General features: G+C 41.4%; 2 protein-coding genes and 1 long non-coding RNA gene across 18 annotated transcripts in view; 2 read left to right on the top strand and 1 right to left on the bottom strand.

Annotated features, from left to right (window-relative positions):
• The window catches only part of LOC135235496 (NACHT, LRR and PYD domains-containing protein 3-like), a 340,665-nt gene that overhangs the window by 248,418 nt on the left and 75,822 nt on the right, over positions 1–16,425 (top strand). For 15 of the 16 annotated variants that reach the window (XM_064301003.1, XM_064301007.1, XM_064301021.1 and 12 more), the window contains one exon: positions 3,340–3,513. In XM_064301003.1, coding sequence (XP_064157073.1) covers positions 3,340–3,513 — 174 coding nt within the window. Of the gene's footprint in view, positions 1–3,339; positions 3,514–15,201; positions 15,249–15,476; positions 16,334–16,425 lie in introns of those variants that run through there. The other variant, XM_064301004.1, reaches the window with a different exon arrangement.
• The window catches only part of LOC135236664 (uncharacterized), a 57,962-nt gene that overhangs the window by 2,517 nt on the left and 39,020 nt on the right, over positions 1–16,425 (top strand). The window lies entirely within an intron of this gene.
• Positions 16,353–16,425, bottom strand: part of LOC135235507 (uncharacterized) — a 72,736-nt gene continuing 72,663 nt past the window's right edge. Inside the window, exon 3 of the long non-coding RNA XR_010324396.1 lies at positions 16,353–16,399. This is a non-coding gene — a long non-coding RNA (uncharacterized LOC135235507). The remainder of the gene's footprint in view (positions 16,400–16,425) is intronic.

Raw genomic sequence — 16,425 nt, 5'->3', positions numbered from 1 at the left:
TGGCATCTGTAAAATCCTTGTGGGAAACTCATTTATATTTCACAAATCCAAATAAAATACACCCACGCATTAGACAGTTCCACCTTCGCCTTCAAGTTTTACATTAGCTACCTTGCTAAAGATACAACAGATCGTGTGTATAATGTTACTACAGACGGCTCTGAAATTAAGCACTAAAATCAGTTATGCATTTCTGTCTGGTAGGTAACATTACTGGTCGTACAGAAACTGGTGCAAGATAATGACTTCTCCATGCCTGGTGTATATCGCCTTTTTAAACGTCAAAATGGATGCATTGTGCCAGTACTGGTTCTTAACTACTTCTTAACTAGACTACTGTAGCGACCCTGCAACGCCATATTTCTAAATTAATGTTAGCTAGCCCTATATATATACTCTACCGACATGCAGACAATTAGTAGGTCTGTCATGTACAATAGCCCATGAAACCCACTTTCATTTTAAAATGACATACACTTTCATTTATTTGTCATTAATGGTAAAGTAAAAAGATTGTATCCATGCCTATGTGTTTCTTTCAGCTAGAATGTGTGTTTGCGTGCATTTATGTGCATGCATGTCTCCCATAGCCTACATTTATATGAATTGCTATTATCACTTACTCAGAACAAACCCAGTACAAAAAGAAATGATATCTGATGAAAAACACATTTTCAACATACAAAAATGGCAAGTTATTTACACATACAATGTACTGTCTTTAAGTCATTCATTCAAATCCAGGCATGCCGTTAAAAGTATTAATATCAAAATTGCACCAAGTTACATGAAACAATATCGTAGCTCACACAAATTAAACAAGCTGTATTTCAAAGCAATGCTACCCAATGTTTCCCAAATAGTTTAAAGTAATTTGGCCCTTTGGGACTTTGTATGACTGGCATGCCCTTATGATCGAATCTATCATTTCTGTATATGTTGCATGTCCTCCTGCAAGGACCTATGGTGATGGTCCTTTTAACTGTAATTTTCTTCACTAGTTACAGAAACTTTCAATTACTTTTCTCCATCTTCTATTATAAACTTTTATCACATCCATACATATATTTGAGCCTGTTTCTGAAGTGACACTGCCTTTAGCTGTGTGTTAAGTATGTGGTATACTTATTAAGATGTATAACGTTTTGAGCAAAAAGACGCAATGAGAACAACTGAAGAACAAAAACACACAATGTTGTGTGTTCTCACGGTGCAGTGTGCGACGGCCCCCAGGGAGAACTCCGACCTCCCCCTCTCAGCTATTGGTCCAAATATCACATGGTTGGTTACGTCACAGTTGAGAGTTCAGAGGGCAGACTTCACATGCTAATGTACGGAGAGTCAATGCCAATCTCTCTTCTGTAGAGATGGGAATTCTGTGAGTTCCCGCATGTTTGATGAATGGTGCTACTCATTTCAGCAAGTCATCAAAATGCCTAGCAGACATACTGAGAGAACCCATATATAAAACAGGTTACGCTATACATGTCCTGGATCAAAAACTCCTTGACCACGGGTTCATAAAATCTAAGGGTGGGTATGTAGAACTACTACAGATTTATGAAGCAAAAACTAAGCAGTGTATCCAGTGTCTCCAAAACTATCCAAAATGTCTAAATTATGCATTGCTGTAAGTCATGTATCTCACTGCAAATCAACTGTTCATTTTCAAGTGGGAATTACAAGATTTCCATCGGTACAGAGGCCTAAAATATCTAGGTGTCCTGAAACATATCCAAAATCTCTCCAAAAATTATTGAAATGCTTTTTTTCTGTTATAAAGCATATAAACGTGCCCCTTTTGAAGGTTTAAAATGAATCATTCATTTTAGATTAAAAACAATGCTAAAACATTATGACACAATGTGGAACAGTACCTAAATGTGTAATCATTAATTCTTGTATCTTTTCCTGTACTCTGCAGTATGTAATGTTTCCTTGTATGGGAATTGGACAACATTAAAACAAATTCAACTGTCCACCACTATGTTCCAGTTCAGCTCACATCCGATGCATTAAACACAATGACTACTTAGCAACCAATGAACACTTACATTACAGTTACATTACACTCAAATTCAAAAAATTAGCACAGCTATTTTGGAAGGTACCCAGGCATCGCAAATAAGTGTATATTTCACAAACGGATTGTCCAAGACTATATATGACCACTTAGTCTTGAAAGGGACGTCTTTACGCGTAAAACCAATGGTAAGGTTGTATATTTATTCCATATTAATACCCAGATATTGACAGTAGAATGACATGGTATAATTTATTTAAAATTCCTCTTCTTTATTTAAGTGTTCAGTGAGCCGAATTTTTCACAGCTGTACTGGCATACCTTCGGCTATTGTTGGCTTTATCTTGTTGCAATGACGGAATACAAATTTTTAGCAGTAAAAGAATGTTTTTATGTATGCCCAGATGTGCAAGTTCGGTGATGAATAATGTGTTTCCATTTAAACCAATCCAGACCAGGTCTTAACTCACAGCACATTTCGCTATTTTGGTGGCGTTATGAATGCGGCACACATGTGAATGCATGACACAGATGTGAGAAATATTTAATTTCAGTTTGACTGTTTCAAATGCAAGCTGTGCTCATTTACGCAGTCCAATGGCAGCTATTTTTGCAGTGCATCTGTATGGAGCTAACAGCGTCATTTAGAACTGATCATGTGACTAAACTGACACAGTAGCCTCAGTGAAGTGGATTATTTCTAATACTGAATGAATTACATTCTGTCATCAAACTGAAGATGAATTATTTGTGAAATGTGTAATTATAACAACTGCGCTTCCTATGAGAGCAGGGAGGCTTCAGTGAAAAGCCTGGGAACAGTCAAAAAAAAGTGTTCATCCTTTACTACTTTCTCCATACATTAAGCCAGCACACCACCAACTTGCATTTTATTGGTCAATGATTAAGCGAACGATTGGAATGTTAAAAATGTGTTTTAGAGGCTTGGAAGGGTTGGGTGGTACATTACAATACAGCCCTCAGAAAGTCAGTGCATTCTTTGTGGTGTGCTGTGTTATACACTAAATATCCGTACACCTTGGATGTGACACAGACCCCAAGGAGTAGACATTACAGGACTTTCATAGGGAGAGAGAAAGAGATTACAGCACACAGATTGCACGAGAAAGCAGGGACTTGTTGGCTGTGGAGCCGTTTCTCTCGTGAGCACACATTCATCTTATCAAGTGCATGTCTGAAATAAATGAAACTTAGTTGAAGTGGTGAAATTTATTCTTTGTTTTATATTGTGGTATTAAACAAAAATTGACAGTAAAGAAACAATATTCATAATATACTATATTAACTCTCTGCAGACTGAACAACTGTAACCTCACAGAGAAGTCCTGCGATATTGTGGCCTCAGCTTTCCAGTCATCAAACTCACCCCTGGGAGATCTGGACCTCAGCTGCAATAACCTGGGAGATTCAGGAGTGAAGCTGCTCTGTGCTGGACTGATGAGTCCAAACTGTAAACTACAGAGACTGGGGTGAGTTGTGCTGTGTACTGTGTGACCTTAACTGTTGTGGCTGTGTAAGTGTTTGAATTTTGTCACAGGGAAGAAAACAAATTTCCTGATTTCATTCATTTTCAAAACCTGTAACCTGAATGTTTGTGTGAATACAATTTAGCATATATGCGTATTGACTGGGGTGTGCTCATATGAAATTATCGCTAGACACTGCACCCTGGAGAGAGAGACACTCTACTGCTGCCATCTAAGTGTTCTCTGACACTAAAACTTCAGTCAGCGTACAAGTGAGAAATTCATGACCTCTATATTATTTTATCCATCTGGACACTGGCTCTAGCAGCTATCCCAGAGCAGCTGCACATCCTGCTAGTGAAATGAACAAATATGCCCAGTGAGTAACACTGGGCATATTCAAAGCCCTGACCCTTGCCTACACTGCCGCCAACAGGACAGCCCCCATCTACTTGCAGGACATGACTCAATTCTATGTGCCTGCTCGACCACTCCGCTCTGCAGCAGCAGGGCGTCTTGTAACCCCTCCCACCCGCCCAAAGGGATCACAGAGCTTCTCCACCCTAGCTCCCCAGTGGTGGAACGAACTCCCCGTCCCTCTCCGAACCTCCCCCTCACTATCCATCTTCCGCCGTGGCCTGAAGACTCATCTCTTCAGACTATACCTAGAATAACCACCACCATGCTGTGTATATATATATATATTTAAAAAAAAAAAAATTAAAAAAAAACCCTTTTTCCTTGTCACTTGTTACATGTTGCCCCATCCCTGCACCTCTTGGTAAATTGTATTTGTCCTAATACTCTAGCTTAATCTTCTGCCTAGTTTGGCTTTGCAGATGTTAGACCAGGATAGTGTTCATTGTTCTCAGCTAGAAATAGCTGTACAAAATAAGTAATTGTACCTTACTGAACCCGTGTTCAGCAGTTGTCTACGATCATGAAAATGCACTTCTTGTACGTCGCTTTGGATAAAAGCGTCTGCCAAATGAATGTAATGTAATGTAATGTAACACAGTAAGGGTGTTACCCCAAAACTTTATTAACGAGGCCAATGCAGTGATTGGTTCTTACAGAGATGCACACTTTAGTCAGCGTATAAGTGAGCCATGTAGTTTGGTGCAGTGTAAGAGAAAACAGTTTATCATATGACAAAATATGAAAGTTGCCAATAACCAGGAATAGACAGCTTTAACAATCATTTGGATGGATTTTCCGCAAAGATTATACAGATGCAAAAGCAATAGTTTAAATGTTTCATTGGGATGGCAGGTACGGTATGCCATCCCGCCAAGTTACGCCTTGGCGGGGTGGCATGCCCCATACCTATACAGCCCAAAGAGTTTGGCACTTTTCAGGGTTCCCTTCAGAAATAACCGCAATGACCACAGATTCTCAGCCCTTACAAAACATTAATTTCTGTACCTTCTGACCTCATTTCAACAGACAGAATTCACAAACGATGTCACACGTCCGCACAATAAAGCCCCTAACTTAGGGGATTTTGTGTTTATTCCTTCTTCTTCTTCCTGTCTGATTACATCATCATAAATGCTCCAGGCCCACAAAGAATACATCTCCCCATTGGAAATTGAGGTATATCAGCCAATAGAAACATCAGATACACACACAAATATACAAGTACACGTTTAAAAGCACAACACTTTGCAGCCATACTGTCTGCAGTCTTTTAGCTCACTGGGTTTCCGTTGGAACTATTTGTAACAGATGCAGGTTCATCCCCCCTCGGACTCACGCGATCCTCTAACTAATTACACTGGATTGATGGCTAACTAAAAATAAAACATTTAAACTATTGCTTTGGCATCTGTAAAATCCTAGTGGCAAACTCATTTATATTTCACAAATCCAAATAAATTACACCCACACATTAGACAGTTCCACCTTCGCCTTCAAGTTTTACGTTAGCTACCTTGCTAAAGATACAACAGTGTATAGTGTTACTACAGACAGCTCTGACATTAAGCACTAAAATCAGTGATGCATTTCTGTCTGGTAGGTAACATTACTGGTCGTACAGAAACTGGCGCAAGATGATGACTTCTCCATGCCTGGTATATCGCTTTTTTAAAAGTCAAAATGGTGGCATTGTGCCAGTACTGGTACTGGAACTACTTCTTAACTAGACTACTGTAGCGACCCTGCAATGCCATATTTCTAAATTAATGTTAGCTAGCCCTATATATATCCTCTACTGACATGCAGACAATTAGTAGGTCTGTCATGTACGATAGCCCATCATAACCACTTTCATTTAAAAATGACATACACTTTCATTTATTTGTCATTAATGGTAAAATAAAAAGATTAGATCTATGCCTATGTGTTTCTTTCAGCTAGAATGTGTTTGTGTGCATTTATGTGCATGCATGTCTCTCATAGCCTACATTTATATGAATTGCTATTATCACTTACTCATAACAAACCCAGTACAAAAAGAAATGATATCTGATGAAAAACACATTTTCAACATACAAAAATGCCAAGTTACTTACACATACATTGTACTGTCTTTAAGTCATTAATTCAAAACTAGGCCTGCCGTTAAAAGTATTAATATCAAAATTGCACCAAGTTACATGAAACAATATCTTAGCTCACACAAATTAAACAAGCTGTATTCCAAAGCAATGCTACCCAATGTTTCCTGAATAGTTTAAAGTAATTTGGCCCTTTGGGACTTTGTATGACTGGCATGCCCTTATGATCGAATCTATCATTTTTGTATATGTTGCATGTCCTGCTGCAAGGATGGTGATGGTCCTTCTAATTGTAATTTTCTTCACTAGTTACAGAAACTTTCAATTACTTTTCATCATCTTCTATTATAAACTTTTATCACATCCATACATACATTTGAGCCTGTTTCTGAAGTGACTCTGCCTTTAGCTGTGTGTTAAAAACTGTGTTGACAGTTCAGAAATTTTACTTTTTAACTTTAGAACCAGAAATTAGGCTAATTTGACTGTTTACAAGCATTTGTGCCTACACTTAATGCTTCACAAAAATCAGTGGGGCCATTATAAAAAATCTAACCATATTTGAAGGCATTATTACACATTCCATCACAAGAAAAACTCACTGTGAAATGTGTTAGATGTTAATTGGTTATTGTTTATTCATACATTCATATATTTAGGTGGCCTAAAAAGTTACAGCTGCCAGCATCCTGAGGGACTGAGGGAATTGTGCAGCCATTTCAGAAGCAAAATGGCACCAATAAAAGCGCCGCTAACCATCTTATTCAAAATAGCCCCAGAAGGAATTTGGTATTGCTGAAATGAAATGTTATTCAAATTGTGACCCATGTCTTGACATCATCCTCTTTATGATTTGTTTAAGTTATGCTGGGAATGAGGCCCTATGAAATGTTTACTGACATGGCTAGACAGCTACACCTCGATTGAACAACAATATTTTTACATATATCTTTGCCTAGATCTTGTCTACAGCGTGGTATAAAAATATTGTGGCTAAATTTAGATTTAACAACAATATTTTACATATATCTTTGCCTAGATCTTGTCTACAGTGTGGTATAAAACATTTTAGTTTTTCAAATGGGTGTTTTTTTAAATTATGGTGATAAAGGGGACACAAGCCTGGTCAAAACGAGTCCCCAACTGCAATGGAATTTTGAAGCCATGGTTTGAAACTGAGACATTTTGGCATCTACAGCGTTTTGAGATTTCATTAAATTTCCATCCCATAACAATATATATGAGTAAATGCATACAGTATATTAGTTTTACTGTACGGTCACCACTAAATATTGGTTAATGTCGCTTGCCTCCAAGGACAGTTATTAAATGCTGAGGGAAGCGGCTAAATTTAATTATATTCTGGCAAGTTAGTGATTTATGTTGTGATTTGACTATACTGTAGCATTTATGACATTATGCATATAAATTAAACTGTCAAAATGTGTTTTTGGGAAAGATTGCCAAAATAGGTTTGACCTCCCTGATATAACGTTTTATGTATAGTAATTAGGGGTGTTAACAGTTAATCGATTAACTATTAATCGTTAATAAGAATGGTGATTGACCAATTTAATTGATTAAATAATTCGTTTTCAATATACCATTTCAATGAATAACCTAACGGTGGTGATTATACTTCAGTTTAGAAAGTCGATTCTCCGTCATTAGAAACAAATCTTCTTGACTGGTGGAAAGTCAGGGCATTAGACTGCCAGCATTAGCAAAATGCTATTTGTCCATTCCTGGTAGTGGTGGGTGTTACAGGTCCTTTCAGGGACACAGATCCTTTGACTCTGTTCCCTAAAAGGATTTGTTCCTGGATTTGTTCATTGATTCCTTCATAGCTCTCTCCCTGACTCCCGCGAAGGAGAACGAGAGTCATGCAGCGACTGATTCCGACTTCAGACTCCTAGTGAAAAACATTTAATCTACTGTGCTTTGTATGTGAATTCCTACAGGAACCTCACACAAATAGGTGGCACAAGTTAGCCTACTATATAATTTGCAAATGACAGAAGGGTTGATGATAGTCTCTAGGCTATCAAAAGTGCCAATTATTTAGCAGGATGTGACAATTTCTTATGAATTTGTAGCGCTATTAGTGCAGAAGTTATATTTATTTCGCGATGTTGTAATATAGCCAAAATTGTGATTTGCCGTTTCAGTTTTGCACTGTTTATTTTCATTCTCTGTCTGCCTGTCATGATTTTATGACCCATAATTCCATGCAGAATCTACTGAATGCCGTGCCATTCACAATTGCAGCGGGATTGTCGGATATGATTTTATCTTCCAGCTTGGCCATGTTTGTATTTATTTTGGCTAACAGCGTTGTGTCAGTTTCCTGCCTCATGCATTGCTCTTCAAGCTGGCTGCACTAATGTTTAGACAATGCTTGTGAGAAAGCATGTCAGTGGTGCCTAGGGTCCTGGCGTGGTTTTTCTATGAAACAGCCTTCTGGTTTTGTTTGGCATGTGCTCTGGGAGAGCGGTAGGCATTTATGGAAACTTTCCCGAATTTCGTTTTGCTGCTTGTGCGTTCATGTAACTAATACCACAGACATACAAACACACACATGCTACCCAACCTCCCACAGTTGGTATAATTCTGTTCAAATCCATCATTGCCGTCTCTATGTCTTAATGGCAATTGCATTGCACATGCTTGTAGAGAATAAAATATATCACTCCTCGGGAGCCAGATTCTCTAATCGGAGTAATTCGTGTCCATATTAGCCTCCTCAACCAGTAACTCCAAGTGAAGGTTTACACCCTCTGCTACACTGGCCCTTCGAGCCGGAGTGAGTGCAGCTAATTCAATAATATGGACAAGGCGGTTCCAGATGCACCAGCTCGACGTCTTCAGGAGGCTATCCAGGCTAAAGAATCTTTAACCATACAACTGAAGCTGTCGCTTGAAGAAAGCAGAGAGTGACTGGGAGGTAGCCAAACGTGTCACCACCTTACTCACCGCTGACCCTGAATCCGCCAGTCCAGATGTTCCATTACCTCCTGCTAGTTTCCTGCATCTTCCTCAGGCTTCTGACATGGACCAGGCTGAGACCCTTCCTTCCGCTCACCCTCAGCATTCCACGCCTCGGCAGCCAGAGTTTCCTCCAGCAGCTGTGTCAGCCACAGCTATTCCGACTGCTTCAGCTGCACTGCAGGCACTGCCACAAGTATATCGAGACTCAGTGCTGCTGTCTCCTGGATCTTCTCAGCTGATGTCACACACTGTTACAGCATCTACTGCTCCACCAATACCAAATACCAATTTTCTAGTAAATGGTGAATTTGTTGAAAGTGAAAGGCAGAGTCACACGCCGTGACACACCCCTTTTGTGAACAGAGGAGTTGGACGCAGGGAATTGTGGGAAAAGATCCGGATTTCACCAGCATTTACTGTGGGCTTAGCGAGAGAGAGACTATTGATAGAAAATAATTAAAGGAAACAAACTTATTCTCCCTTCCCCCTCATGGATTCCAGGTAACAAAATAATGTAGTAATATAACAAACTGAAATAACCAGAACAAGACAGCACAACGGGGACGCTTTTCAGCCCTTTCTGTCGCTAAGGCTCTCTCTGCCGCTCTCTCTCTCTCTCTCTCTCTCTCTCCGTCCGTCCGTCCCTCCCTCCCTCCCTCCCTCCCTGGTCTCGGACGCCTACTCATAATGTGATCTGGTTTGTTTGCTTTTTACATTATAAAAGATATGGCCCTGCCATCAAAACTGAAATCAACCTGTATTTACTAGAAAAAAAGCTAAAAATTTCCTTTTTTGCATGAGGGTGCAGCCATCCTGAAACAAGTTATGTTGTGATGTCACTAAATTTAAATCTGTCTCTAATCGATTGCCCTAATTGACTTGCCAAAAGAAATGTATGGTAACATGAAATGTGTGGAGTTGTGAAAAACGTTTGAAAATCTTTAGCCTAGTTGTACGTAAACTTCTGCTGTCAGCTGTAAGTTTTTTCTCCAAATGTTTCAGCAGAAAATTTGAATCATTAGGTGTATTGTTTCTCTTATACAGTCATTTTTTCCCAGAGGAGCTGCCCATTCTGCTAGTGAAACTAACAATTTGCCCAGTGAGTACCTCAGTAAGGGTGTTACCCCAAAACTTGATCTCTTGTTACCCCAAAACCAGTTCTCTGAAACAATGAGTGGAGAGATCCACCTATGGGGAATGTCATCCAGTCTTGACCTTTGCAGAAGCATCCAATTGCACCAAGTCTGGCTCTGACAGACAGTAGCATGTCCAATGCTAAAGGAGGCCACACTGCAGCGCCTGGTGTTTGCTCTGTTTGCTCTGTTTCCCGCCTTTCTACGCTGTAAAGCGTCTTTGTGAAATGGTTTGTAAAATGTCTGTCTGTAAAAAGCACCATGCAAATAAAATTGAATTGAATACTCCTCAGTGAGCATATGCACTTCTCATGCACGGCAAGCAGTGCAGTCTTGGTGGATTTCTCCACCAGGGTTACGATTGTAAGCTAAATTTCTCTTTAATCATCTCGTGTTTGAGACACACCTATGGGGAAGTATAGACAGCTCCCAGAATGCCTTATGCTCGCAGCTGAGATGCTGTCAGGCCAGCAAGGGATGCCTCCTTCCCTGAGGGGAGGGTGGTGTCTGGCACATCCCATGTGGGGAAGTACTAAAGACATTCCACTGCCCAAAGCTATAGCCAGGACCCAGGAACAATGTGAAACACTAAAACCCATAGCAGATGAGGGGAGATGTGTGCGACTCACACAGAGGTGCTGCCCCACTGCATAGTCTCTGAACCCAACATGACAAGCAGTGAGAGCTGCCAGGTTGACCTTAATGATAGTAAAGGATTTCTCTTTATTTGTAACAGAGCACTGGTAAGGCACTGACTGACAAGAGGCACACCATCTTTAAAACACCTGACACTTATTGTCATAAAGTGGCCTGGTAGAGGGCGCTCTCGTGCTCTGGATGGTTGCAGCCACGTGAGGGGGAAGCCTTAATGTGTTGAGGTTATGCCTCTCACGGGCCAAGCTCATAGAGCTACTCGCTCGGGGCAGGGGTGGTGTATTTCCCTGTTCACCTGAGACAGGAGGTCCATGCGTAGCGGGAGTGTGCATGGCTGTACATAAAGGAGAGGGATAATCACTGCAGTAACATTTCCACAGTCTGGGGATTGAGACACCATTCCCCGTACAGTGGGTTTCTCCTTGACAGCAGATCAGCGCTCGTGTTCAGAATTCCTAGAACATCAATCAATCAACCAAATTTTATTTGTATAGCATATTTCACAGCAATTGTCACAATACGCTTCACAGACAACCCTGGCCTAAACCCCCTCAGGAGCAAGCCTAAAGCAACATGGGTCATGCGTAACCACAGAAAGAAATAAGAAACAAAACAAACAAAAAAACAAATGTGGAGAAATGTCCCGTTTTACCGATTTCATATTTAACCAGCTTAATTGGGACAATGCAAGTGACAAATGTTTAATAAAAGCTGAACAAAGTGGGGGCTTAATTCCGTAATTCCAGTTGAACACTATCATGCCGCAGTTGCATTGCTGGTAGATCGTGCCAGATCTGACCAATGATATCATGACTGGTTAGATAAAACCTTCATGTTATTTTATATTCTGGTGTGTATATTATAGTTGTCTGTGATAGTAAGCTGCTTAGTTCTTCACTGGCTCCACTAGCTAGGTTGGTTCATGAAGTAACGTTAAGGTAGGTTGGGCTGCTAGCTAGCTAACTCGTGCCTGTGAGTCAAAGCCAAAGTTAAATTTACAACAATAACAACAATTGATCCGGTTGGATCTATGGTAAGTGAGGTCCAAAAACGCACCTGCAATTACCGCTTCTCGCCATTGGCACCGCCATAGAGAACGAAACTGAAATCTTCGAGATTGTAACTTTAAATAAGAATTGGCAATTTTGTATTGAATGCGGTTTCATTTTACTTTTTTGAAACTTTTAAAATTAATGCCAAAAACACTGTATTAGTTAACCACAAATTGTTTGATAACTTGATGGTTACAAGATTAGGAAGAAAATATTATCATGATAACAGCAGTGTATTCAGCTAATGGGGTTCACCTGTACATTAATAATTATATTTATCGATTCATGGTGATGAATATTGAAAGTTTTTAAAACGTATAGATTTTCATGGACCGAAGAACATGTCAGGTGAGGTAAAGTGCACCACAAAAATGCTGTTTCTTGTGTTTGCAGATTAACTGAATGTTTGCAAGTCAGATAAGTTCATCATATGAAAAGGGTTTGGCAATGAATCCCTTGCAGTAGACTCCCAACCTTGTGGTTTCATCATATTTATTGATGAATAAGGCCCAGTAATTGCCTTAGACTTTTGTGAATTAGTCAGAATACTTAATGAACTTAATTTACACACCCCCTCCCTGTTTTTGTGTGTACATCTCAGGACCGCATATGTGCATATATATCAACTGCCAAGGAACTCAGTGTCACAGCTGTGAAATTGTGTGTGTGTGCGCGTCTGTGTGTGTGTGTGTACATGCGTGTGTGTGTGTGTGTACGTGTGTGTGTGTGTGTGTGTGTACGTGTGCGCCTGTGTGTGTGTTTGTGTGTGTGTGTCTCTCCACAGGCTGGGTTGGTGTAATCTCACAGAGGGCTGCTGTGATGTTCTGGCCTCAGTTCTGCGTTCTCCTCACTCAGAGCTGAGAGATCTGGAGCTCAGAGACAACGAGCTGCAGGATTCAGGAGTGACAGCGCTCTCTGCTGGACTGGAGGACCCACACTGTAAACTGCAGAGACTGGGGTGAGTACAAACACACACCCTTCAATAAATAAGGGCTACAATGTGACTAAATACTACACTGATCTCAATGTTTCTAATGTGAAAACAGACACTCTACAGAACTGAAACAGCATATTCCTGTTCTTCCTCTTGGAAGAATAAGACTATACACATGAATGAATAAAATGAATTAGTCCTGTTTCCTGAACTGTAGTGGGGTGTTAGTCTCGCATAGCCAGACCCATCTCCACACTTTGTTTCAGCGCTGTGCAAGCGCTGGAGAAAGGTCTGGCTCAACCCATTATCATTCCGCTATAGAGGAGAAAAACGCTCTGGCTTGTTTGTATTTATTTAAACCAATCACAATCGTCTTGGGCGGCGCTAAGCCCAGGATGCAGTGACGGTGCCCTTGCAAAATAGTGTCGTAATGGAGTACTGGCCAGCAGCTATTTTCTTGTCCGTGTCTGGATCTTGCCCGGCGTACGCTGCAGCTACCCCCCTTGACTGCAGGGTTTTCACCTGGTCCTCCATTATCGCGACCAAGGGGGACACTACCAAAACCATAGCATTTTCACGCCATGTCTCTGTGTTTACCCTCGCTAGCTCACTGCAGTCGATAGGCCATGCTTGGTATATGAAACTTTTTCCATAACCGGTGGGAAAACATGCAAGAACGTCCCTGTCAGACAGCAAATGTTCTAAACATATTCTTTGTATTTACAACCATTCACCGAAAGCACCAAGCAGGCCTGCCTTATTGCACGATCCAAATCTTCATCAAAACTTGCCATTTTCAGCGTGCAGGTTGCTAGCTTGGAGGTTGTTGTTTCACGTAGCGACGGGGACTTTGAATACGGTAACACGCGGATAGCGGAAGGGGAGGTGAATTCTGATTGAAATAGTCGGCCAATGGCAGGCTTATACCCACAGTCTGGGTCCTGTGAGTCAGACTAGTGGGGTGTAAACTCAAATGCGTTTGATAATGACTCATTCCACATCCATTTTATTTTATATATATTTACACACCGCTGTGTGTTTGACTCAAACAGCCCTGTTAGTTTATATTAATGTGTGTAAGGTGTGTAACACACTGCTATGTGTTTGACACACACAGCCCTGTTAGTTTATATTAATGTGTGTAAGGTGTGTAACACACTGCTATGTGTTTGACACACACAGCCCTGTTAGTTTATATTAATGTGTGTAAGGTGTGTAACACACTGCTATGTGTTTGATACACACTGCCCTGTTAGTTTATATTAATGTGCTGTAAGGTGTGTAACACACTGCTATGTGTTTGACACACACAGCCCTGTTAGTTTATATTAATGTGTGTAAGGTGTGTGTGTCCTTCTCTCTGCAGGCTGTCAGGCTGTAGAGTCACACAGAGGGGCTGTGATTCTCTGGCTTCAGCTCTGTGTTCAAACCCCTCACACCTGAGAGAGCTGGACCTGAGATACAATCACCCAGGAGACTCAGGAGTGAGAGCGCTGTCTGCTGCTGAACTGGACACACTCACACTGCTGTAAGTACAGAGAGTTTACACACTACACCTCACACACACACACACACACACACACACACACTTGAGAGAGCTGGACCTGAGATACAATCACCCAGGAGACTCAGGAGTGAGAGCGCTGTCTGCTGCTAAACTGGACACACTCACACTGCTGTAAGTACAGAGAGTTTACACACTGCACCTCACACACGCACACACATACAGACACACGCATGCACACATACACACACACGCAGAAGGGGTTGGGGGGGGGATCTACAGTGGAGGGTGCTGCGTTGGATCACTGCAGTAAATAGTTTTATTTCTGTGATGAACCCGGCAGGATCCCACCATTGTCCATTCTGCATGGAGAGAGAATCTGTTAATCATTGTTTTTCGGGGTGTGCCAGACTTCAGCCTCTCTTTTCTTTTTTGGGAAGTTTATTTTGGTTACTAGGGGAAACATTTACAAGTAATATTTTTATCCTTGATTTCCAATAAAAACAAAGACAGATAAGTGCCAGCTCATTAATTTAATTTTGAGGCGAGAATAGCTGTTTCTACAATTGGGAAAAATATGATTGGTGAAGGGGACAGACAAGATGTGGTTGTTGTAGTTAGGGGTTTGGTCAGGGACACAGTGATGGTGGAGTTTCAGTATTACAAAGCTATGGAGAGCCTGAGTGTGTTTCAGAGTGTGTTTGTTATAAGGGTGTTTAATGTTCAGTGGAGGGATGGGAGCTATTTTTGCACATGGAATAGGGCGAGGGAATGGAATAAGTTTCCTTTGTGACAGATTTGTGTGTTTTTTATATGATCGTGGTTTTGTGTTTTATTGTGTCTTGTTCATGTGATGCTATTGATGTGTTGAGAGTGGAAATAAAGGATTGTTAAAATTCAAAATTCTGTTCTGCTGTTCTTACAGTGTGGACCATGGAGGAGAGAACAGGACCAAACCAGGACCCAGGAAATGTGAGTGTGTATCGACACAGAACACTTTCCATAGATAGATACACACTCTGCTCTGTGTGTGTGAGAGTGAGAGAGATTTCTCTCTTACACACATAAACACACAATCAGAAACACGCATGTACACAAACACACACACAGAGGTACTATCACAGCTTTCTCTCTCACACACACATAATGAGGTGAATATTAATAATGATAATTAATCTCATTAATGTCTCTGGTGTGCAGACGGCTGTCAGCTCACACTGGATCCAAACACAGCGCACAGATGGCTGTCTCTGTCTGAGGGGAACAGGAGGGTGACACGCACATGGGGGAGAGAGGAGCCATATCCTGATCATCCAGAGAGATTTGAGCCTGTGCCCCAGGTTGTGTGCAGAGAGAGTGTGTGTGAGCGCTGTTACTGGGAGGCTGAGTTCAGTGTGTCTGAGAGGGGATGGGTTTATATAGCAGTGACAGATAAAGGAATCAGCAGGAAAGGACGGGGTGATGACTGTAGGTTTGGATTCAATTTAAACTCCTGGAGTCTGGACTGCATTAAACACAGAGACTCTGATAAACTCAGTTACTCTGCCTGGCACAATGAGAACGAAACACACATACCTGCCTCCCCCTCCCCCTACCGTAGAGCAGGAGTGTGTGATGATGGTAGAGGAGTGTGTGTGTGCAGGGTAGGAGTGTGTGTGGACCGTCCGGCCGGCACTCTGTCCTTCTACAGCGTCTCTGACTCTGACACACTGACCCTCCTGCACAGATTCCACACACACTTCACTCAACACACACCCCTCTGTGCTGGATTTGGAGTGTGGGGCTCCTGCTCAGTGTCCCTCTGCTAACTGGAGTAGAGACACACACTCGCATACACACACACACACACCACACTCATATCCACACACACACACACACACTCGTATACACATACACACACACACGCATGCACACACACACACCACACTCATCCACTCACACACACACACCACACACGCTCATATACACATACACACACACACTCATGTGCGCGCATACACTCATATACACACACGCACACACCACACTCATATATCCACTCACATACACACACACACACAGACACACACACTCAATCACACACACACACACGCACACTCAGATACACATAGACACACCCACACCTACACACACGCATGCACACACACAC

Source organism: Anguilla rostrata, chromosome 12, assembly GCF_018555375.3.
Source record: "Anguilla rostrata isolate EN2019 chromosome 12, ASM1855537v3, whole genome shotgun sequence".
In the NCBI taxonomy this organism is placed as follows: domain Eukaryota; kingdom Metazoa; phylum Chordata; class Actinopteri; order Anguilliformes; family Anguillidae; genus Anguilla; species Anguilla rostrata.
This window is presented reverse-complemented; position numbering and strand designations above follow the sequence as displayed.